Genomic DNA, 24,707 nt, shown 5'->3' with positions numbered 1-24,707 from the left:
AGGAAATGTTCATATATTTTTCTTCATGTAGAACATTGCTGCAAGATAGTATTTCACAGTCATTAATATTTTAAGTGTTATGAGTGAAATGTTAACTCACTGCAAAGCTGTATATTTTATTAACCTAAACATGTCCATATACTACCATGTACATTCTTCCAGTTTAAAAATACACATAGGAAAGTGAAGATAATTCTGAAGAAATTCAGAGATCTGCTATAATTTCTTTTACTTTCTCTGTTGTTTTACCTTTACCTTTCCTGGTTAAATGTAATATTCACATGAGACCTATATTTTATTGCCCTCAAGACTGTTGGTCAAGTCTAAATCTGAGGTAAGATGCTATTAAAGTGGCAACTTTTCCAAAAGGCTGAGAGAAGAAGGGAGTTACTAGAACTTGCTTTTATGACACTTTTTTAAACTGAGAGATAAACAGATAGGTGAATGAAACCTTGCTTCTTTACTAAAGCTTACTAGAAAGGTAGTACCAGGACTACATTTTATTTGCTTAATTAAATTTGCCAACAAAATTGATTAAACTTATTTATTAATGCAAATATAGGAAATCATCTGTGGCTGAGGGTTGGGGCAGAAGTATAGCTTCAAATTTATAACATAAAAATCTGTATCTTTCTGAAGTGATAAACTACAGAGCCAGTCACAAAGGTGGCTGACTTCACTAAGTCAATAGAAACAACCTGCAATGAGTTGGAAGGAGATCATCTTACCGCTTTGAGGGAAAGCGAGAAACTGGTACTGTGAAATACATTACAGACTGTGGAACTTACATGTCAGCCTCATACTTGGAGGCCATCACATCAAAGATCTGTGTATATTCTAGAGGCATTGAGGAGTAATGTGTTCAGGACATGAAACAAGTTTGGCTATGGTTTTCATGTCAGTGTTTGGGCATTAGTTCATTGGAGTTAGAGTTTGAAAAAGCTACATAAAATTATATCATGATGCATTGGAAGGTAGAGTCTGCTTTTCGTTTTTTCCATGATTTGTTACTTATTGATTATTATTTGTTTTTAATTAAAAATTGAAAGCATTAAAATCAAATTTGTTCACTTGTAAAAAAAAAATTATTCTACAGGGTAAAATCAGCAGAATTTCCATTAGGTAGGCATTTTAATTTAGGATTTTCTGTACAAGTACCCTCAAATGAGCAGCTTTTGAAGCAGAAGTGAAACTGGTGAAGAGTGAAGACTGGTTTCCTGTCTCCTGCATCTTAAAAACAAAGTAATTTTGGTTTTTATCTCTATTTTTCTCCCAGTAATGCTTTCAATGGAAAACTCCACATCTTCCTTTATCCTAAGAGCTCAGATCAGTTTTTCTCCTCATCTTCTGCCCCATTCTGCTGCAAGGACCTTCCTCTGTTCTCAATTCCAATTTTTGCTATCACAATACCCCGTTTTCCTCTCATATTTTTAAGTGTCTACACTTTTTTTTTTCTCTCCACTCCATTCTCTGTCTTCTCTGTGTCAAAACAAAGCACATGCTGTTGCCTCTCTGGAACTGTTCATAAAGTGATAAGCTGACCAGTATATGTGTGCCAGCAAATGGAAGGGATTTGACCATTCAATTACTCAGCTATTTTGCAGTATACTGGGGCTCAGGCAGACAAGAGTTTGTACTGGGTGGCTTGTGAGCTTGTTGAGAAAGTATGACATATACATGTTCTTCAGTTGTCCTTCATAAGGAAATCTGTGTTTTGATAAAGATTGTGTTATCTTTGCATTGGTTATTTTTTTTTTCTTATTTTTTTAAATAGTAATTAGCAACTAGCAGAAATAACATACACATTTATTGTGAAAAATGATATACGGGATATTGATGTTCCTGTTGCACCTCATAGAAACGGTTAGCAGTGCTTTGCATTGGATTTGTTTGGCTGACTAGAAATATCAGGAAATTCTTCGCTGAAGTAATGCTTTTATGCAATGTCTGAAGGATGACATTAAGAGTTAGCATTGGCTAAGTGTTTTCTGTATGTTTGGTATGCTCTGTGTTTCAGTCTCTACCAGACAGGAAAGGACTATTTTGCTTTGCTTCCAGCAACCATTGAGATTGATGAATAGATGGGAACAAGCTGGCTGAAATTAATTGTGATAAAAAATGAAAAGATTATGTTATAAGGGAAACAACTGAAGGACTTGGCATTAGTTAGGTAAGGAGCTCTTCACTGTGAACATTGTGTTGGAAAGAATTAGCAGAGTTCTCATTTTGGAAGTTTACATTAGCTAGTGTTTAGTCTTAAAATTAGACAGTAAGCATTATTATTATTATTTTTGATCTGACAGAAGCTTACTTGCCTTTCAGTAACACACTTTTGTAATTTCAGTGCATTCTTCACTTTGCTGTAGATTGAACTATTCTAAGCTATTGCCACGTACCTCGTGGAAGAATATTTATGTAGAAGATGTTAGTTTACACTAAATAAATCATCTCACATTCAATGTGTAATGCTAATGCCTGTGTGTGCGAAATTTAAACACTTTTTTTTTCCACTCTTGGCACATGACAAGTCACAAAAGCATGTCATGGTTGATTTCAATACCGTGATTCTGAAGTTTTGATAGTCTCAGATGTGGAGCAAGGGTGAGCAGTCCTTGGGTATCCCTAGTTTTTGATACTTTACTAGTCCCTGCCAGTAGCTGTCCCAGAAGCTATGCCATACTACAGAGCCATTGTCATCCCAGTGTTTTCTTTGGGCAGGAAGTAGGTGGTGTGGAAAGTTTTTATAAGGTCTTGATGTCATCCTTCAGAGCTATAAAAAAGCTAATAACTGAGGCTTTTTATATGGATAGAAATATAAAGAAATAGCGAGAAGACTTACTTAAGTGCATTTCTGGAGTTCTGATTTCCTCTCGTTTCAGTCTTTTCTGTCTTCTAAGCCTTAGCAATAGGGAATAAAAGTGTTCTACAAGAGCTGCTGGGAAGGTTTTCAAGTGTATATTTCATATACTTCTCTTCTGTTTGCATTATTTGCTCTTGATGTGTTTCTTGATAAGTCATCTTTGTTTTGTTTTGTTTCTTTTGGCTCTGTGCTTGTTGTGACCTCTATTGTAGCCCACTTATATAGCTGCAAGAAACATGAAGTATTAAAAACTTGGTAGGAATATTGCCCCAGTAAAGGTTTGAGGTAACATAGTTTATATTGACCTAAACCATCAACACTAGGGCATCTTGTTAGCTTTTGTTAGATGAATATAATGCTAACAAGCTCTTTAACTGCAGAAGCTCTTTAACTGCAGAGCTACTTGCTATCCAGCAGATGAAGAGTCAGTCTCAAAGTTGTATGATGAAAAATGGCATTGATGAATGTTGTAGTTTTCTGAACAAAACTAAACATTATCTAATGTTGTTATTTAAATGATATTTCACCCAAAAAAATTTCCTGAAGTGAAGTAAGTGACATGGAGACAATATACATCTCATGTATATATTTCAGTTCCTTGAAATTTCTTTCAAATAGCTTGTCTTCCTACACTGTTGTTTTAATTGTTATGAAGCGCATTATTTTTGCATCACTATGACATTTGTATCTTAATTTATTTTTAATGAAATTTCACATTTCACAATAATTGATATGGCTACAGGAAAATGTTCAAATGTAGTGTTTCTATCATCATTTCACTTAAAATACTGTCTAAAAATACTGTCTACATTTAAACAAAATATTTGTGACTCAAGTCACTTTAAATCCCACCCTTGAAAAATACGCTGCAATTGTGCATCCTGTGAGAATTTTCTATTATTAATTTTTGACAAGTCCTTCATGCCACTTACATATTCTGTATATGTGGATTGATGAGGATGATTTGAATTTTTATGCTAGTATGTCCATAGTATGACTTTTTTTTTCTGTTATTTTAATATCTCATGTAACTTATGATTAAAAATGTTTATTATTAATGTAAGTTGGTGTTTTCAATAATTTCTTAGTCACTTACAAGATTCTTACTAATTTTTATAATAATTCTAATACTTATTAATTTGAGCAATCAAGACAGTGAATGCCTAAAACATGAGTTCCTGTCATCTCTATGTACATAATGAATGGTTATATCAAACTCTGAGAACAAACCCTGTTTAGCAATAGTATTTGATATGTGAATAATGTTTTGTAACTTTCAGTTATAAATTGGATATAATTCACAGGTTTTCCACTTCATAATATGTGAAAATATTTCACCTATAGAGGAAAAAAAAAAAAAAAAAAAAAAGACCAAAATTATTATTATTGTTGTTATTTTTATTATTATTATTATTTATTTATTTTTTAAAGAAACATTTAATTTGTTCTTTGAGTAATTTTTGCCTACAATTGATCTGAAAATTACATTGAAAATTACATTGAAAATCCTCCATCTCCCCTTAGATTTCAAACATAAGTAATTCAATAATGTTCCTCTTAATTTTAAAATTTTGAAAATTTTACAGATAAAAAGCTTTGGTGGGCAGACCAGAATTTAGCTCAGATTGGTACATGTAACAAAAGAGATGGAAGAAACCCAGCTGTCCTACGAAACAAAACTTCAGGTGTTGTGCATATGAAAGTGTATGATAAGGCAGCACAGCAAGGTATGTAAAATTTTAAGCACATTTAACCAGCTCTTAGGTTACGTAGTACCTTTTCTTGTGTTATTTTCCATCCATTCTTTGAACACAGTAACATTCATTTCATTATAATTCTGTTATAAAATACTTTTAAATATTTAATTATTGAATAAATTATTGAATATAAGATCATTGATTTAGTACATCTACCTGATGTGTTTTAATTTATTAGATGTTTTCCACAGTTCATGCTGTAATGAGTGTTGGAGTTCCTTAAAGTCTAAGTTTAAAATTTTTAGTCAGAAAATAAGAGCAGGTGTGTAAACAGTCTCAAATTTTTGAAAGTTTAAACAAATAAAGTATTAACAGAGAATTTGTTAATATTCTAAATTATCTATTGGTTTTAAGACAGCTTAATTCATTTAAATTGACAGAAATTATGGCAGTATAAATCAAAATTTAGACAACAACAAAATGGGGGAATATTACTAATCCTGCCAAAACTTAGATGGCAAAGTGGGAATTAAAATAATAAGAAAAAGTGTAATTTGGGATCATGCACACAGTTTTATGAATTTGGAGGTGATTAGAGATGAAAACATTTGGGAGATTCTTTAGAAAGAGATTATTTCTGATTCCAGCTGCTTTCAAAGTGCTGATGGTTGCACTGAAAGTAATGACAATGAGATCTACAAATGATTTCGTTTTGTGGAGAAGCTTCCAAAAGAACACAGGATGGAGCTAAAGCGTCTGATATTTGGTGGAAAATAAGTAGTCTAAGCATGGAGCTATGCTGTCTGATGGACAATATGTAGTCCAAAGATCTCATTAGCTAGCTTTTAGGTAGGGAGAAATATTTAATATCTGGTTTTATTAACGTACACAAGACTTGTGCTTAAGTAGAGTTGGTGTCTTTTTAGATACATTGTGTTGTGTTGAACATTTGGTGTCTCCGTATATTTGCAGTATGAAGGTTATATCTCATAAAGTGTTCTTGTTACTAACCCAGCATTCTATTTCTTGGTGAACAAGGGTCACATTTCATTTGAGAAAAATCTGGCACTGAGGCTTATCCGTTGTTGGGTACTACAACAAGATAAAAGTCCTACGTTGACCAAATACATTTGTGTGATCCTAAGACCACTTAACACAGTGGGACTCAAGATCCTTAACAATAACACTGATTTTGACCTAAAGCAGAGGATTAATACAAATATTTTAAGTCTGTAAAATAAGTTACTTAGAAACAAGAGGGTTCTGCTTTTTTTCTATTGCAGTTGAAAGTCACACCATGTTTTCTCATTGTACAGTTGCTAGATTTTTCACTCAGAAATTTCTCCCTGGTTGGATGCCACCTTTATACTTGGTAAATACACTAACTGATATACTAGAATTGTATATTGATCTACATAATTTGCTATTTTTATCATTATTAATCTTCTATAACTAATTTTAGAACTTCTAACATCATCTCACAGAACACAAGTGTGAAAGAAAGGCTTTTGGGGCTGCTCCACTTCTTCCACTATATTAGATCATATATTAGAGCTTTGTGTGTTGACAAAGTCATTTAAGTTTTACCTTTTTTTTTTTTAACCTTTTTTCTTCCACTTTTGAATGGGAGATGAATGCTACAAAGGGCACAGGTATGAATAAAGTGTTCTTAAAGGTGGCAATAACTTGCTTTTGCATGTATGACTTATGTGTGCATCAGCAGTCAGACCCAAATCTTAGATACGCATCATTTGGGTGTTCTAAAATCTTTTATTTGAATGATTAAGATTCAGTCAGGGTGGTTAGTCATTAAAATTACAGTTAGCCATGGAAAAGTTAATCAACAGATTTACTCCATAGGAATTTCAACCTTTTCTCTCAAAGATCACGTATTCATCACCAGTTTGTCATGCTCAAGATGTCCATCAAGAAGTCTATGAAAATGTGAGATTAGTTTCATTATTCTCAGCCCTCGTTTTCAGGGCCCAATGTTATTAATTCAGTTCCATATTGAGCTCTTCCCTTGAACACTTGCCATTTTACCAAATCTAGGAAATACCAAATGTGCTTTGGAAGTCTTGCCCTTAGTTTTAAATGTTGGAGAATCACAGAATGGTTGATGTCTCAGGTGTCTTTCGTATTCGTATAGTTCAATCATTAGTGCATATTTATGACTTCAGATGAAGAAATATCTCAAAGTTATGAATACAGAAATAAATGCAATAAGTACTGCTTAGATTCATATGGGTTTGGTAACTTGCAGTCAACTAATTCCTTGTATGTCATAGTTGACTTAAGTGTTTCTTCGTGATGCTTCAAATTACTGAGTTGTATTTATTGTACTTTGTACAAAGTTCATTGTACATCTTATTAAAAAGTATGTATTAAAATGAAATGTTCTAATTAAGAAGTAGGATCAGAGAGCTATGAGATCACATTGGAGTGTGTGTAAATTATACTAGACAAGTGGTAGTTCGTGAAGATGCAAGACTAGTATACCATTTGAATTAATAAAATATGATCCATGTTTTGCTGATGGTCTAGAATAAGATATGCCTTCTGGACTAAAGTTAGTGAGATTTCAGTATTGCTACTCATAAACTTAATATGACATTTTCAGTTTTATCGTATGTTTTTTCTATAAAAAAGGCATTATTCAAAAAAATGTTATTTGTAACGGTGAGGGGAAAAAAAAGAAACACAACTCAGTGCACAGGTAAAATACTATGACTGTAGCATGACAAAATGCATGAATAATAGTACAGCCTGAAGTATTTTGTGCATATTTCCACTGCCAAGACTTTACCTGAACAAAATTTGGTTCTGTTAATATTAATAAATTGATGACAACACTCATTTTTAGTCAGGATTATACTGTTAAAATTTTGCTGCCTCTTGTGTCTTCTCCCCTGTTATGTTCTAGGCAGCAATTCTTGTCAGTTAAACAATGGTGGATGTTCCCAGCTCTGTTTACCTACATCAGAAACCACCAGGACCTGTGTTTGTACAGTAGGCTACAACCTTCAAAAAAACCGCATGTCATGCAAAGGTAAAATGCTTTCAGTATTTACTTTAGCTAACTTCAGTTTTATGGGAACACTGTAAGCAATATACAAAGAAACTTTATTTATTCATTTTAATTCATTTAACCATACTTAATATGTATGATTCAAGCTGCAACAGAGAAAGAGGAGTGTTTACTGTGGTTAAGACAGAATTTCAATATGACTTTTAATTTATTCTTTTAGTTCTGCTTAACTTTTTGTGGAAGCTCTAAGGAATATTTTTCACATTTTTTCCTAATGCAGACAGAAAAGCAGATCACCTTTCCCATCATTTGGTCAATATATATTTGATCTAGGCCATATCTTAAATCTAAATTACAGACTGCATTATTTGAAATGTTTGATATCTACTGTTATTGTATTGCCCTTAGTATAAAGTAAAGTAAAATAATAATAATAATAATAATAATAATAATAATAATAATAATAATAATAATAATATAATTATTTATTGTATATAATATATTATATCATTATATATATTATATAATATATATTATGTGTTATTATTATTTTATTTATTATTTTTTTCTATTTGAGGAGGAGAAAATGAAAACAGCTTACATCTGAAGTTTTACTTTTTGCCTGAATAATACAAAACAGTAAAAGGCACTTTATTGTTGAGGTGTGCTATAGTTGTATACATTTTGTATTATTTATTCCTATAGGAATAAATATAGAAATTATTTATTCCTTAGGAATAAATAGGGAAATAAATAGGGAATTGCTGCCTCATCTAACTCATGATAGAGAATACGTAGAAACAGTTAAGCAACATGAATGTGGCTTTTCTACTACTTTAGTGCTTGTCATATGTAACTTAATAACATGGTCTTAACAATTTTTATTTATTTTTTCTAATATAGTTCTTTTAATTTTACTTCAGATACTCATAACTTGCAGTTGTGGGTTAAAGTAAAACTGGTGGATATTGTGTATCTGAAGTTTTCTTCCTTTATACTGCATTCTAGATAATAACAGATATTAGGACTAAATTTTCTTCTAATTTTAATTTTAACTATTTTTATTCTTTCTTAAAAACTCAGACAAAAACTGAGAAGTACTGTTCTGCACATACCATATTTGTTTAGTATTGCTCATTTCATTTGCGAGCTAGGTTTCTTATTGTTTAAACAAAATTTGGTAATTCTCTATCTGAAACTTTGTGGTTCATATTGTGTTCTATGAGCTAGCTTTTTACAAAGAAATAAATTTATTAAAAAATGTGTGAAGAAAAAGGAACTTTTCCTGTATCATAGTTGGACTTCTTAAAAATTCCAAGTTGCATATCATTATGCTGTGTAATTTCCCTTAAACTTAGAAGTGTTCTATTATATGAACTTTGAGATTAATGCAACAAAGTACTTGTTATAATTCTATTTGTAGAAAGGTGTGATTCATCTCAACTGTTTCTTCCCACTTAATAGAAATAGATGCTTCTGGAGTGCAACTAACACAAATGTAAACATTTAAAATACATCACATGCATTTCTCCCTTAAACTATGCATTTCTGTGTTGTCTGTAAAGGAAGTGTGCATGATTAAATGAGGTGAGAGGAATCTCATGCCTCAGAAGACAATTTATACAGTCTTGAGTCCTGCTTTCTACAAGTTCTGTAAAACTGTCCCTTGAATATATAAAATGCACTGAAAATAATAATGCATATGATAAAAAAATTTATGCACTGAAAATATTCTTAAATTTCTCATAATTCAAAGTATTTTCTTCTTAGCTTTATTTTTCATTAAAGCTAATTACTTGATCATAAGATGGTGCTTGCTTTAAATGTACAATAATTTCCTTCTATTGTAAAATAGAAGGAATGTGTATTTGTAATTTAATTATAAATATGCCATAATAATTCATGAATGTGTTTTCAAAGAGCTGGATTTATCATTCTAGAAAATTATGGAGCTGTATTGGAAAATTATGTCTAGCACATGTTAATTCCTCAGGTCTTGTTGATTAGGAGTCTCCATTTTGTTCTCATTACCTATTTGATTTTCCCCTTAGGTGTTGAATCATTTCTTATGTATTCTGTTCATGAAGGGATTAGAGGAATACCTCTTGATCCAAATGATAAAATGGATGCTTTAATGCCTGTATCCGGAACTTCATTTGCAGTGGGCATAGACTTTCATGCAGGTAAATATTTTGTATAGTTTATCATATAAGTGGAAGATATCTTATCCCATTCCTATAAATGGGAAAGAAATAAAAACAAATAAATAAATAATTGCAACTATGTATGGAGGAGGTAGAAGTTGACTGTATATTACAATAGAGTAATAAAATCATTAATAGTTTTGAAAGAACACATTCTTATTGCTGAGCCCCTTTCAGTTCTGCAGTAGTTAACCTCAGAAGGGGCTTGAGACTTTGAAGATTTTGCTTTTCTCAGAAGCAGAGTCTTCTCAATTCTTCATTCAGTTTTGTTGTACTTAGTGTGAGCTGGGAACCCAGAGCCACTGTCACACATTTTTCCCCAGATTTCTGTCTATAGTTTGTCCCTGCTCTTACTCATGCTATCATTGTGCCTCTAGGCATTTGTATCTGTGGCAGGTATGTAAAGGTGCAAAGGAGAATAGATTGTACTCTGTTAGTTGAAATAATTGGTTTGAACATTTACAGACTAAGCTCACAAGGCCTAGGAAAAAGGGTAATTCTCAATGAGTACTTCTTATGTTGACTCTTGAGCTACCAAATTTTTATTGGCAAAATGCATGGAGTTCATTTTAACTGTTTGCTAATAAGCTGCCTGAGGACTGTACTGGAGTACAAGGCAGTGGATACTAATGCTCAACACTCAGCAAAATACTTGTAGAAGCTGCAGAAAATTGCAGATAGTTGTTTCCTGTTTTGTGGTCATGGTCATTCCCAGGTACTACTTCTCTTTTCAGATTCCAGCAATAGAATAGAATAAAATAGAATAAAATAGAATAGATAAATATCTGCTGAAGGCTTCAAATTGAGTATAGGCTTTCCTTCCATCTGTCTGAAGCCAGAACTGACTTCAGGAAGCAGATGCTGAAGGGAATTTTCATCCCCATTTCTATTAATTTCCGAGTAATTTGGAAAATAAAACAGGTTTGTACAATTATGATATTAAGTGACACCCGACAGACAGCATTGATGCATAGTTCTGTGCAATGTCATCCACTTTTATAAGTCTATAGCAGAATAAAGGCCAGTTGCTCAATTTGTATTCCTATTGCCTTGTTTCCTATGACATGGGTTTTCAGTGGTTGAGTCCTACTGAGAACGTTATGTTTTACTGAGATACACAGGACTTTGATTATTAGCATAAGAGAACCCCTGAAAATTGGTGTCTTAATAAAATTAGAGGGGCTTATCACTTGGATCATTTGGATCTATCTCCAAATGTAAACTGGAACTCAGCAAATGTTGTAATATTATTTGTATCTGAAACCCACAGGGATCCTTATTAGTTTAGTGCAAATTAATTTAGTGAGTATTTTCTATGAGTCCATTTTCTATGTTTTTATTATATCACTGTCAAATTTCTATTTTTTTTCTAGTTACATTTTTTGCTACTGCCAAAATTTAATCTGAATGATTACTGAAGGAAATGACTATATAGTCAGTTTGGCACTGCAGTTCTTCAGAGCACTGAATATTCTGGAACTAAAATGATAGTGTTGATAACCATTCCTTTGTTTACTCTGACATATTACTGAAGTTTTACAGTTACTGACATAGGTACCTGGACTGAAGTAACTAAATTAATCCAAGAATCCTTATCATATTTTTTTCTAGGTAATGATACAATCTATTGGACAGACATGGGTTTCAACAAAATCAGCAGATCTAAACGAGACCAGACATGGAAAGAAGACATTGTTACAAATGGCTTGGGAAGAGTTGAAGGCATTGCAGTGGACTGGATAGCAGGTAGGAGTTTACCTGCTTGAGGTACTGTCATGATGTCTGACAGTATGCACTTTCATTTCAGCTCAAGACTAAATAACTTGATTTGCTTTCAGTAATTTAGTTTTTTGTTGTTGTTGTTGTTTTGTTTTTAAACATAGTACAACTGTTTTTTTTTGTGTGGAGGTTATTTATTTATTTATTTATTTATTTATTTAATTTGATTTAATTGGGGGGGGGGAGGAGGAGGAGTTAGTTTTATTACAGCCTTATACTTTAAAGCAGAAGGCTGACTAGGACTGGAAATTAAAAATATTAGATGCATGTAATTTAAAATATAGCAGCTAGTTTCTGGTCTTAACTTACACATTTAAGATTAATTTCTCAAGAATTCACATTTCAAGTAGTGTTTGCTTTTTCCAGTAACTTCATGGTATTTTTCCTAGGTAACATATATTGGACGGATCATGGCTTCAACTTAATTGAAGTTTCCAGACTCAATGGCTCATTCCGATATGTAATTATATCCCAGGGTTTGGACCAGCCAAGATCTATTGCAGTACATCCAGAAAAAGGGTAACATTACTGTGGCTATTTGTATTTCTTTTAAAGTCTGCATGTTAGCACTGAAGCTTTTAGAAATCAGAACCTGAAAGGATTGTACTGGAATGTATTGTTCTGTAACTAAACACAGGTGGAAGAAAATGTTCTTAACATATGCTGAGATTTTTCATGAGTCTCTGTCTAAATGAAGTACTGTATCTTCTTTGCACAAGTTTTTATCTTCTAACATAATCATTTTAACAGAAGTGTAGACATTGATTGGAAACTTGATAAATCTGTTGAGTACTTCTCAAGTTTCCAGCAAATCCAAAAAAGTCACACTAGGTAATGAAGACCTCAGAGTGATGCTGAAATAATAGAATGGTGTAATCATTTACAGTTATAAATTCCAGTATCATGTAACATCATCATGCAACAATGAAGGAAATTGCCCAAGGTGGCTGAGAGCTATGTTAAATGAAGCACATGGGTAAGAGAGTGTCAAAAATTACGTCTGTTTTCATCCAACTGTTTGATAAGAGTACAGACTACGGTGAAGCACTAAGACAAATACAGAACTTTCTGTCCCCTTGAAGCTCCAAAGCTATTGTTAATAGAGTTACAAGTAATGCAGAAGCAGTAAATTCTGCAAAGAAGTCCCATCTTTTCTTCATTGGAACATGAAATGTGCTTTGTGAGTCGATTTATGACTCAGTGAATATAAATGCTACAGTTATCCTGCAAAACGCAGGCCACATTATATGTATCCTCTCAAACCTAGAGATGAAGATGTGTCACTCATTTTCCTCAGCTTCAATCAAACGAGTATCACAGTGTGTTCAGGAAAGCAGTCTCTATACTCAGTTAGAGGAGTCTGCAGGCCTAGTAATGAAGAATTCTGACTTCTCAATGAGTCCAGATTGATACCATTGATGCGAAATGCTGCCTGGATCTTTGCCACAATTTCCTTTATAAGAATTTAGATGTAGTGATCTGTGTATTCTGCAGACTAGGGAATTGAAACTAAATGTATTTAAGAGTGAAGGTGAAAGCAATAGTGAGTTTTATTTTCTGCATAATATAAAAGCTTTTGCCACAAATGATTACAGCTATGTTCACATAGCACCACTGGATGCTTCACTGTATCTGCTAACAGTTTTGGATTTATGCTGTTCTTCGGGATCTAGCTAAAATATTTTTGTGCTTAATGTACCAGAACATTTGTGGTCTTCTGTTACAGAGGAGGGGAAAAAATAAAAACAAAAATTTTAAAAAAGCCTTTGCAGAAAAGTACACATAAACCTGATAAAATTATTCTGACCAGAAGGGTAAACCTCACGTCTTCAAAACACAAATAGGTATTCACACCTTACTTACAGATTAGTAAATACTTTACATGTCTGCTAGAAAGGTACACTTTTTGTGAATGCAGGTAAACTTGGACTCTCTTAATACTGTGCCACAACATCTCTTCAGATGTCTCCAATCAAACTTACTTTATACAAGTAGGACAGCAATGTTTTCAAGATGTAGGAAAGATGTTTCTTTATGTGGGGAGATAAATGCCTTCTTAGCCTCTGCATTATTGTCATATCTCTTTTCCTTTGCCAGGCAAAACTTTCAAAGGTGCTCTTTTCTCCCCACTCTCCCGTTGCTCTGACTTCTCATTTTTTCATTTCTCTTGGAGCTTGAGTTGACAGCTATAAAAACGGAAAGGAAAATAGCAGTTATTTCATCTCATTCAATCTGCCCATTATACCAAGATATGAAGCAGCCAGCATTCAGCTGGTTGGTAACATTATTTATATTACTAGGGAAAAAGTTAAGAATGTGTAGTCCTACAAAGGAGTGTCTTTGCCCCTCACCAGTTATACTTATTCATTTAAAACATATTGGGCTGATTTTTTTTTTCTTCCATACAGTTAAATGGCAGTTTTCTGATGAAGCTCAACATTGTGATTGAAATATGGGGTTAAGGGGGGGGGGGGAGAGGGGGAGTATGAAATATTTCTCCGACTTTGAAACTACTTCCTTTGAAGACATTTGAGGAACTTGATTTGTGTTTGGAGGGATGGATATATAAACTCTGACTTAATTTTATTCACAGATAATTTTTGAAAGTTAATCCAGGACTGCATCAAATTTCTGCCACTCGCATCTCCATGTTAGCTATGTAACATACATGGGGTAGTTCCTAAAAAAGTTTGTTTGTTATTATTCAAGCATTGCAGTATACACACCAAATACATATGTGGCATACTGCTATCTGCAAAGGTCCAGGAAACAAGTATTTTAGATGTCCCTTCCCAGACTTCTGGGAAGATCAAGTTTTTATTTCTGGGCTAGTTAATAGTTTATTTAAGTTTATATTTATTTATTTATTTATATTTATTACCATTAATAGTCCAGTATTAAATATCTTGTGCTATCTTTTTGCCAGGTGCTTGGGAATCTTCTAGATTCCTTTAACCTCCTGGTTAGTTATACATACATCACCTGTATAATCACGATGTTTTTAGTAGGTATTAGATGTGTGCGCTTGCTTTGCAGTAATTTCTTTATAATTTTATTTGATTTTCCCAAGCAGTAAAGCTATATCAAAGAGCTGCATGTTGACTGATTATTTACAGTTTTAAGAATGACTTCATAAAAAACATCTGCAAAGAATCTGTCTAAAAAATATGTTATCAAACAAGTGTTAAAATACACTCATCCTCTAAAGGTTATACGAAGATACATAAGCCTTATTATGCTTTTAAAATACCTACTAATGGTACATTCATTTTGTTTGCTATTGAAGTACAGTATTACACATTTTCATCTCTTTATTTTGATGCTAAATTTTAATTGGTAATTTCTGCAATATTTTAGGTATTTATTTTGGACAGAGTGGGGACAGACTCCTTGCATAGGGAAGGCACACTTAGATGGGTCTGAGAAGGTTGTGCTTGTGAGCCTGGGGATTGTGTGGCCTAACGGGATTTCCATTGACTATGAGGTTAGTTTCTTTGTCTTCCAGTATACATTAAAATGTACAATATTTGTTATGTTTCATTAAAGTCAATTGGTTTATCGCTTTGCTGTAATCTTAATAACTCTTAATGAAATACTTGGACAAGACTGTTGATGTTTCCTTTAAAATTTATCTTTAGGAAAATAAATTATATTGGTGTGATGCTCGTACCGACAAGATAGAAAGGATTGACCTTGAAAGTGGAGGGAATCGGGAGATTGTGCTGTCAGGGAGCAATGTGGATATGTTTTCTGTCGCGGTGTTTGGAGCTTACATCTACTGGTCTGACAGGTAATTTATTTTTCATAAGTATTTGAGTCTCAAAATGTTATTTCAGTGCCAGGTGTTTCACCTTTGTAGGATTAGCCATTCCTTAGCAAGGTCAGAGAATGGATTGCAGAAAGTTACAGTTTCCAAAGAAAGGGTATTTCTGATACTGAAAGCTAAGCATATCAGCATCATAGATGAGACAAGGTTACTTCACCTTCTGTTAGGCAAACTCTCCACTGCCCTTCAGTCATTTGTTTGGTGTGAATTAGTTGAGGATTGTTGATCAGACATCTTCAACTTTTTTGGCAGAGCACATGCAAATGGCTCTATTAGAAGAGGCCACAAGAATGAGGCCACGGATGCTGTGACCATGAGGACTGGCCTTGGAATAAACCTGAAGGAAGTGAAAATCTTTAATAGAGCACGAGAGAAAGGTTGGCTGTTCTTAAGGATACTATTACGTGTTTCAATATTGCCTGGTACATTTTATGTATATTAAAGCATACAAAAAGTTAAATAATCAATGATTTATGGCAATAGATTTTGCAATATCTCCACATTTACTCTTAAAGTTGTTTGTGTTTTGTTTTGTTTTGTTTTTAGCTTAAGTTAATATACTAAAAAACTATATATAGTACAATTTCTACTAAAATCCTCCTGAGTGTTTTCAGGAGAAAGTCTAAAACCAGAACAAATTGTATTGTTCCTTTTTGTTTTCTGTAGGAATGAGATAGACCTTAAACTATGATTTAAAAAGCAGCAATCTCAGGCTGTCTCAAAATTCTGTTGGAAAGCAGAATTTTCTTTCACGACTAGAAAATCCCAGCCTCTGTCTCTCAAATATTTATTTCCTGAAATTCCTTGGTTTTCAGTCCAGCATTTTTGTGTGGGAAGAGACCTTGTAAATAATTGGATATCATTGGAATTTGATTTGTTTTGGAAATTGAAGAGACAAAAGTTATCATATACTCTCTGTGATTTATGATATAAAGATAAAAATGGCTGAATTTTATTCTCCACTAACAGTAATCTTTCTTTTAGTTTTATTTTCTTTCCTAAAATTCTAAATCAGTAGAGATCTTAAAAAACAAGAACTATTTTGTGAGAAATAGAGACGTGATTGTATCACCTTTGTAAACAATATCTTTGTTTCATGTATTTGTTTCAGTTAGCAAAAGCGTTAAGAAGTCTACCAACAAATGGTAATGATTTCCTCAGAACAAACTGCTACCAGGAAATTCAGCCCAAATTATGTCTATATATATATATTTATATATATTTATATTTATATATTTTTATATATATATATATATATTCAAAATCACAGAGAAAGAAAGTATTACCATGAAAAGATAAACTATTTAATACAAATATTTCTAGTGTTGGTAGCACTCAAAAGTTGCTTTAATCACAACATCATGTATCTGAAGACCTTGGTTTTTTATATATATCTTTCCTAAAAAACTGTATTAAATATGAAATATAAAATAAATCTGTTTTGAAAAAAAAACATTTAACAATCAATATGATAAAGTCTTTTCATTTTTTTCTTAAAAAAAAAATAGTTTTAATAACAATGAGCACGTGTATTAATTTTATTAAAGATTTTTGCATGCAGTTTCACCGTATTGTAGACATAATATTTTATGGATAAAAAATATCCACAGAAAATCCATTTATTTTAACTAGGCTAGAAATAGTTAATGTCTGCTTGCTTGGAAGGGCTTTGTATTTTAGGATTAGGAAAATATAATTGGATAAAATGCTTAATTATATGTAATGATTTTATTGGTAGCTTGAAATACTCGATTGCATTAGTAATAGGAGAAATGGTTACTGAGGCTAAAAATCTTTTAATGTTAGTTTGAAAAACATAACTGAATGATGAATCTTTAATACGTTTTTCAAATTTTACTAGGGTACAAATGGTTAATGTCTTTTGGAGGGGCTGTCAGTGAGCCAGAAGGACAAAAGGGAAAAAACAGGTGAAAAATATTTTTTTTGATTTTTTTTCTATATAAATCTATTTTATATATACATATATATATATTTAAGTTTACTGAACTAGAAGTAGTCAATGCTCCTTAAAAAAAAATCATAATTAGCTAGTCTCCTGACTTTCTAATTAAAAAAAATTAAAAAAAGGAAAAAAAAGGAAAAAAAAAACAAAAAAAAAACAACTACACAAAGAACCTGTGATGATTGACAAATGATTAATGCTTTTTTTTTTTTTCAAACACCTGTTTTACCCTTTCTGATGAGCCAGCCCTGTAGTGCTAAGCGAGTGATTTCCTACTTTCCTTCAGTGCTGTTTGCAATGATACACCTTAATTAAACTGTTTTTAGACCTGGCTGTTTTTTAAGATACTTACAGCTGGTGAACTGTGGAAGCACTGAAATTTTCAAAGAGAGATTTTAGAAACTTGAGAATCTCTTTCATGTATTTGCCTTTCTCTCAAACTCATCCTTCCAACCAGATATTAACATTTCTAGCCTAATAAAAATTCAAAAATTTCTTCAAAGAGACCACAAGTGCAAATGTATACAGATAAGTCTCCCAATATTTTTGCATGACTACACAGGAATATTTCTCATGGAATTTTGCCTAGGAACTCAAAATGCAACATTTCTAACTTAAAGGGAAAGTTAACTCTCATCCCCCATTACTTTTGCTTTAATATATCTTCAGCTTGAAATGTAACAGTTAGAAAATGCAGTCAATGGTACTTAAAGATACTACTTAAAGATACCCCGACAATTATAATGGTTTTCCACCAGAAAACAATTTATTGAGACTGTTTTTTTTTTTCTTTTTCTTTTTTTTTTTTCTTTTTTTTTTTTAATATCTGGAAAAAAATCAGAAACGGGAAAACTGAAAGAGCTGAGTTGTTGTATGGAAAATGCTGTCAGAAACAGAAACTACATTATCTAAACTAACTATAATTGTATTTCATACATAGTCCAAAAAAAAAGACAAAGGAAAATAGGTTCTAATTATTGACAATTACTGTAATTTTAAATATGGCTTGAAACAAGTGAAGTTTATGTCATTGAATTTACTAATTTGACAATGATTATTTAATGGAATGCATTTGTCAGAGAGTAAGTTTTTAAAGTCAGGTTTTAAAAGAAAATAGAACAAAATGTTATGAAACGTTGTTATTAAAAACAAGGACCTGAATTGACACAGTTTTGTACATATTAATATATATGTTTTCATTTTGATAGAAATTGACTAAGAACAGTGCAGGATTCTGATGGTATCTAAATTTACTCTTTGCCAGTAACAGGTGTTTAAAAAAAAAAATAATAAAATATTTCAAAGCATTTGAAACAGCTCATAAGTGTCTATCTAAGTCTTCATCTGAATGTGGAAGAAGAATCCATTCAATCATTTTCTATTTATAAAGTATATACACGTGTGAATTGGAAAGAATGTTAATTAGTTATGTTTGCTAATAGATTGTTTACTTTAAAATTTACTTTGTCTATTTGTCATTGAAATTATATTCTTTGCTATTTTGGCCTTTGATTTACCTGTACTGTAGATAAAGTTTAAGAGAAGAATCCTTGGAATGTGTAAAGTTGCATTCTGATTTAAGTTTGTCACTTGTAATTGTACAAGAGATAGATTTATTTTTTCTTTTTTTCTTACAGGTACTAATGTTTGTGCCAAGAATAATGGTGGGTGTCATCAACTTTGCCTTTATCGGGGAAATGGACAAAGATCTTGTGCTTGTGCACATGGCTATCTTGCAGAAGATGGAATTACTTGCCTAAGACATAAAGGTTACCTGTTATACTCAGGAAGGACAATATTAAAAAGTATACATCTTTCTGATGAAACCAACTTAAATTCACCAGTAAGGCCATATGAAAATCCAGAGTACTTCAAAAATGTGATAGCTCTCGCTTTTGACTACAGTCTGAGAGGAAGAGGTTCTAATCGGATATTCTTCAGTGATGCACACTTTGGAAATATACAAGTTATTACAGACAACTGGTCTGGCAGAAAAGTGCTAATAGAAAGTGAGTAAAAAAATAATTTCACACTATATGTATTTTCTTTGAATAACACATATTAAGTCAAAAGTTGATAACCACTTGGCATCATAGGGTTAAAAATGCCAATAATGTTTTACTATACATAAGCATATAATACAACTATTACAATTTTTCTCTGTAAGATGAATTTAAACACTATCTTTTTGTATTACAACTTCAAAATAATTTATAGCAATCTTATGACATGTGAAGCATATTACTAGAAAAAAAAAAAGGGGGAGGGGGGTCATGATATTTCATTTGTATTATGGTAATTTTTTGGAGCTTTTCTAACAAACCTCATTACACATTGCCTAGACATGAAAGAAGTCCTGTTACATCGTGAAATTATCAGTTGTGTATTTTTGTACTTAGTGGGAGCGGAATACTCTAAGATACCTCTGCTGACATAACCATTCCTCAGTATAAAAATACTGGGACCATGGTCAGTGTGTCCAGTTGACTCACCATTCTTGCAGTCAGCTCAAGAAAAGCAACTTGTGATTATCTGAGGCATACTCTAACCTATGAAATTGTCCTTTTCAAGGAGAGGCTTACTCAGTAACTTTGCATATTCACTTCATTCACCACATTAGCAAGGGGAGTTGCTAAACTTGATGTTTTTTTTAGCTTCTGAATACTTGAGGCCTGTCACTCCTCAAGGAATCAACATCAATATCATCACAAAGTCTAGCATAACTTTTATTCAAAGTTAATGTAAATTTTTGTGGTTTGTCATGGTAAAATTCAAATTCAAGGAAAATCTGAATACAGATGTATGAAAAATATAGCCTAATATTAACCATCTGAAAATCTTACCAACAAAAACCTAAATTCCAGAATCTTATGCTGCCTTAAATTTATTTTCTAATATTTATTTTAGTTTATTATTTTTTCTAATATTTATTTTCTAATAATTATTTTAAAATATGCCATAAATCATTCATCTGTAATTATTTATCAGAAGCATATATTTACTATGGTTCTTCATGCTATTTTTTCAAATTCTGATTGAATCGTAGAGCTTAGGGATATGGTTTAGTGGAGGGCTGTTAGCGTTAGGTTGGAGGTTGGACTCGATGACCTTGAGGTCTCTTCCAACCTAGAAAATTCTGTGATTCTGTGATTCTATTTTTTTCCAGAGGCTGTAGTTCATTTTGGTAGCCATTTTCCATAATGTCTGAAGTGTTTTATTGTTTTTTTTTTTTTTTTCTTTCTTTCTTTTTTTTTCTCCCTATATTGTAGATAATTCTCATCTGAATTTCTACTGTCATGTTATATTGCCTGTGGCATTGCTACATTTAGCTATTTGTCTGGGTCAAACAATAAGAAGACAAAAGAAAGTTACTAGAAAAATTGAAGTACATTTGATGTAGAACATATTGCCCTTTGCTACTGCATGTTAACAAAAAATATTTTTGAAAAGAAAGAAGCTAAACAGCTGCAAAGTGATGAACTTATATTCTACAGTTTACACTGGATAATTGTATCACTGTGCACCTCTGCACTGTGGTTCTAAGAAGCTATTCCCAGTCATGAAAACTGTTCACATTAAAGAGTGGAAAAGCATCTTTGAATATGGTACAAAAGCCTTTTTTTTAATTTAATTTTGAGTTTTTATGTGCGCATATTATAGAGGAATTAATGATATCCATATTGAGATACAGTAAAAGGAAACTAAGCAATGTTGTCAGGATATTCTCATTACTCTCTGGAAAGCATTAAACCTAGAGATTCAGAGCTGAGATTAGCTCTACAAGAGAGACAGCCAGCTCACGTGTGCAGGGATGATACAACGTTATTTTAACTCTGGTGTTGTAGGATAGGATGAAAAGCATTACATGAAAAGCCATTGGAGAATTTTACATTTAAAACAGGAGAAAGAAATACTGATGAAGCGGCAATGCAGATACAAATTGGATTTTTAAAAGAACAATAAACTATTCCTCATTACTTTATAATAGGTTGTTGTACAAGAACATTCCATAGAGCACAAATGAGAATTATACTTTTAAGAAATTGTTAGGAAGTGTTTCTACTTGTAATCTTAATATGCCTGATTTCATTTTTCATTAGCAGAGTCAGCACTCTGAATAATTGAATGTCAGATGAAATTTTGTATCCTTCAGAAATGTACTGTATATTCTAAGGATATAGTTCTGAACAAGGGTGTTTTTATAGAAATGCTTCGGTTGTTATTCATTATAAATGAGAAGGGATATCACATCACAGTATAAAGTAACATATGTTACTATATTGTTTTCCTTCACATGTTTTAAAAACCTTTCTTTATGTTGAGTGATTCATTTAAAATTGGCATTCTTGTACCACATATCCTTCCTTTCCACAGTTGGCACATGACTTTCTCTCCCTGCAAACAGGAAACAGTTCATGGGGCTGCTTGATACAGTAGAAGTATTTGATTAAAAGTGATACCCAAATATGAAAAACAAACAAAATGACTACCTGAAATCAGTGCTTCGATTCACTATAAGACAGAAAATTTTCTGATTTCCATGTTGACTATGAAAATAATGAAAATTAGTGAATGGAATCCAGCTGACAAATTTCACTAATAATGTTTCATTGCAGGATTAAAAGATAACGTATTTGACATTTATTTTGCTGTCTTTTGTTTCCTAAATTATCAGTAGGCATTTGTACCAAATTTTACTTTACTGGAAAGGGATACAAAACCACATTAGAATTACCTATTGTGGTTCTTACAACCTTGTTTGACCTCATTAGGCTGAGGTCTACAAATCAGGCAAAACTTTATTTAAAATAAATAAATAAATAAATAAATAAAACTGTATTCGAGTGAAATAGTGAAAATAGAGTACATTATTGTCCCAGAATTTTAGTTCACCAAATGTAGATCTTCTGCTCATAAAGAATCCATTAGCTGATGGATTTCTACCTCAGTGAAATCAGATATGCCACTCAAATCCAACACATTATTGAATTTTTCTGCACACTAAAAACAGTTAAGATATATAAAGAGCCCTTTATTAAACAGGTTTCCAGTTCACTAAAAACAGATTTACAACTCACAAGCAACCCATTATCTAATATGTTTTTAGCTCACTGAGAACAGATTTACTACCCAGAAACAACCCATTATCTAACATGTTTCCAGTTCACTGAAAACAGATTTACAACCCATATGCAAGCTATTATCTAACATAGTTCCGACTCACTGAATATTGATTTAGAATTCATAAACAACCCATTATCTGACAAATTTTCACCTCACTGAACAGATTTGCAACTCATAAACAACCCATTAGCTAACACATTTTCTGCTCAGGGAAAGTAGATTTACAGCATATAAACAACTTTATCTAACTTGTTCCAGTTCACTAAAAACAGATTCAAAACTCACCAAGAACCTGGTACCTGATAGGGTTCTGTCTTCAGCAGGAAAGACATCAAAACAAACAAACAAAAACAACAGTGTAGCATGTGCACAGTATGCCATTCCTTAACACCTTTATTTTTATGCAGCATAGGTTTGGGGAGTGAATTCTTTCATAACTTCTAACTTTATTTCCTTTGGTCATTCAGTTAGTAGTGACTTTTTCTTTCTTTTTTTTTGATAAGTAACTGGATGGAGTTGGGCCTGACTGCTGACCTGTAAAAATTCCCTGTTTTCTTGGCAGTGATGTCTCACAAATAAATATTATTTTGATTGAGGAATTATTTAACCACTTGGTATTGCTCATGATTTTGTTACTATAGCATCATGTAGAGTTTTATCCAGTCTGTGGAGATTTTTAAAATTAACATCATTATAGCAATATCTGTTTTAAGTATGTTGTGACAAGACTACTTTCTTTATCATGTGTTTTGATCTCAGTCTTTCCTTCCAAAAAGGAAAGGATGCCAGATGGTACATTTCCTTTTCTTTTCTTAATCTTCCACATTTTAGTTGTGAAGATCACCCTTGCAGCTCACTTTAGACAAGTTAGACTGCTTCTGTGACTTAAACTGGATATACATTTGTGTGTTTTGTATCCTGTAAAAGCTTCAGGAACCTGTTAAGGCAAACTGTATTTTTACAGTTCCAAGAAACAGAATCCCAAGTGCCTTTTTTCTTCATAAATCATGAGAACCTTTGTGACTTTCCTGTTGTTTGTTGTCGATGGTAGTTCTGTATGAAACAAAACACAAAGGGATTATATTTGGAAAATACATTTTGATACATACTTTTTCTGTTCTTCCAGTTTGAAGAATCATGCAGGATTTACTCTGCAAAAAGGACTATTTTTTCACTTTGTGTAAGCATTCTGGAGTTTTTGATTATGAGAAGCAGTGACTTGGAAATCATATCCTAACTCATTTAATATTCTAGGAGGGGTCTAGAGAGATTACGTACACTTTGAAAGTTTGTCTTCTAATTTTATCTAATTTTAAGCCCCAATATACTACAGGCATTGTAGGATATTGAAGAAGACGTTAAATACAAGAATCAGTATGTTCGCTTGGCCATCACTGAACAGGTGTTTAAATCCCTACCTGAACCAGACATCCCAGCTTTTGCCATTCTGTTGAAGAATTTGTTACTGAAAACCTAGGTTAAAATGAGGTAATGGAACATTAAACAGAAAAGAATAGCATTCACTAGCAGTTAAATGCATAAGGTTACATTAGGACATATTTGGAAATGTGAGTTGTTTAAATTGCTGCAAGTTATCAGTCTCATTTGGGACAGTATGGTTTACTCTCATCTCAAAGGGAGCCTGGAGAGCATTCTGCTCTTATTTTTCTTTGTTGTTGAACACTTCTAGGTGGAACAACACCATTATTTCAAACTTCTGAATGTTTCTGTAATATTCAAACTAGAAGCCATTTCATATACACTCTGATAAAAGTATATGAAGTACTTTCAATGTTTATAGGTCTAAATAGACTTATCTTCCATCTAAATGTAATTTTAGAGTAGATTGAAATGACTGAAAATGTTTCAACGGAAACAAACATCTGTTTAATATAAGAGATTTTTAATATTTCATGCGTATCCCCTTCTTATACCACATCTCCCACTGGCTGTTGTTTATTTTGTCAACTGATAAATAGCCTGCTGACTTTCTTATTAGTGACGTGATTATCTGAATAGAATTTTTTTCTACATTGGATGGGAGGTCTCAGCTTGACCTAGAGAAAGCCAGTGGAAGATATTATATTATTCCCAAGGTAGATTCTTCACGGTTTGGGTGGAACAAACAGCTAATTGGAGCCTTAATTCATTTAAAATTATGAAGATGGGTTGTATCCTAAACTTTTTGTTTCCTGTTAGGAAACATTATTATCACCATGGATTGAG

At 32.4% G+C, this 24,707-nt stretch overlaps 1 protein-coding gene across 1 annotated transcript in view; it reads left to right on the top strand.

The window, feature by feature from the left end:
• LRP1B (LDL receptor related protein 1B) overlaps positions 1–24,707 on the top strand; it is a gene marked incomplete at both ends in the record, with an annotated part of 666,837 nt that overhangs the window by 493,269 nt on the left and 148,861 nt on the right. The window contains 9 exons of the mRNA XM_082763005.1: positions 4,447–4,591; positions 7,485–7,606; positions 9,637–9,768; positions 11,401–11,535; positions 11,958–12,087; positions 14,926–15,052; positions 15,207–15,358; positions 15,647–15,771; positions 18,995–19,366. Of these exons, the coding sequence (XP_082619131.1) occupies positions 4,447–4,591; positions 7,485–7,606; positions 9,637–9,768; positions 11,401–11,535; positions 11,958–12,087; positions 14,926–15,052; positions 15,207–15,358; positions 15,647–15,771; positions 18,995–19,366 (1,440 nt within the window). The remainder of the gene's footprint in view (positions 1–4,446; positions 4,592–7,484; positions 7,607–9,636; positions 9,769–11,400; positions 11,536–11,957; positions 12,088–14,925; positions 15,053–15,206; positions 15,359–15,646; positions 15,772–18,994; positions 19,367–24,707) is intronic.

Source organism: Aythya marila, assembly GCF_965140915.1.
Source record: "Aythya marila genome assembly, chromosome: 6".
NCBI lineage: Eukaryota > Metazoa > Chordata > Aves > Anseriformes > Anatidae > Aythya > Aythya marila.
Note: the sequence above shows the minus strand (reverse complement) of the source record. Positions and strands in the feature narration are given on the sequence as shown.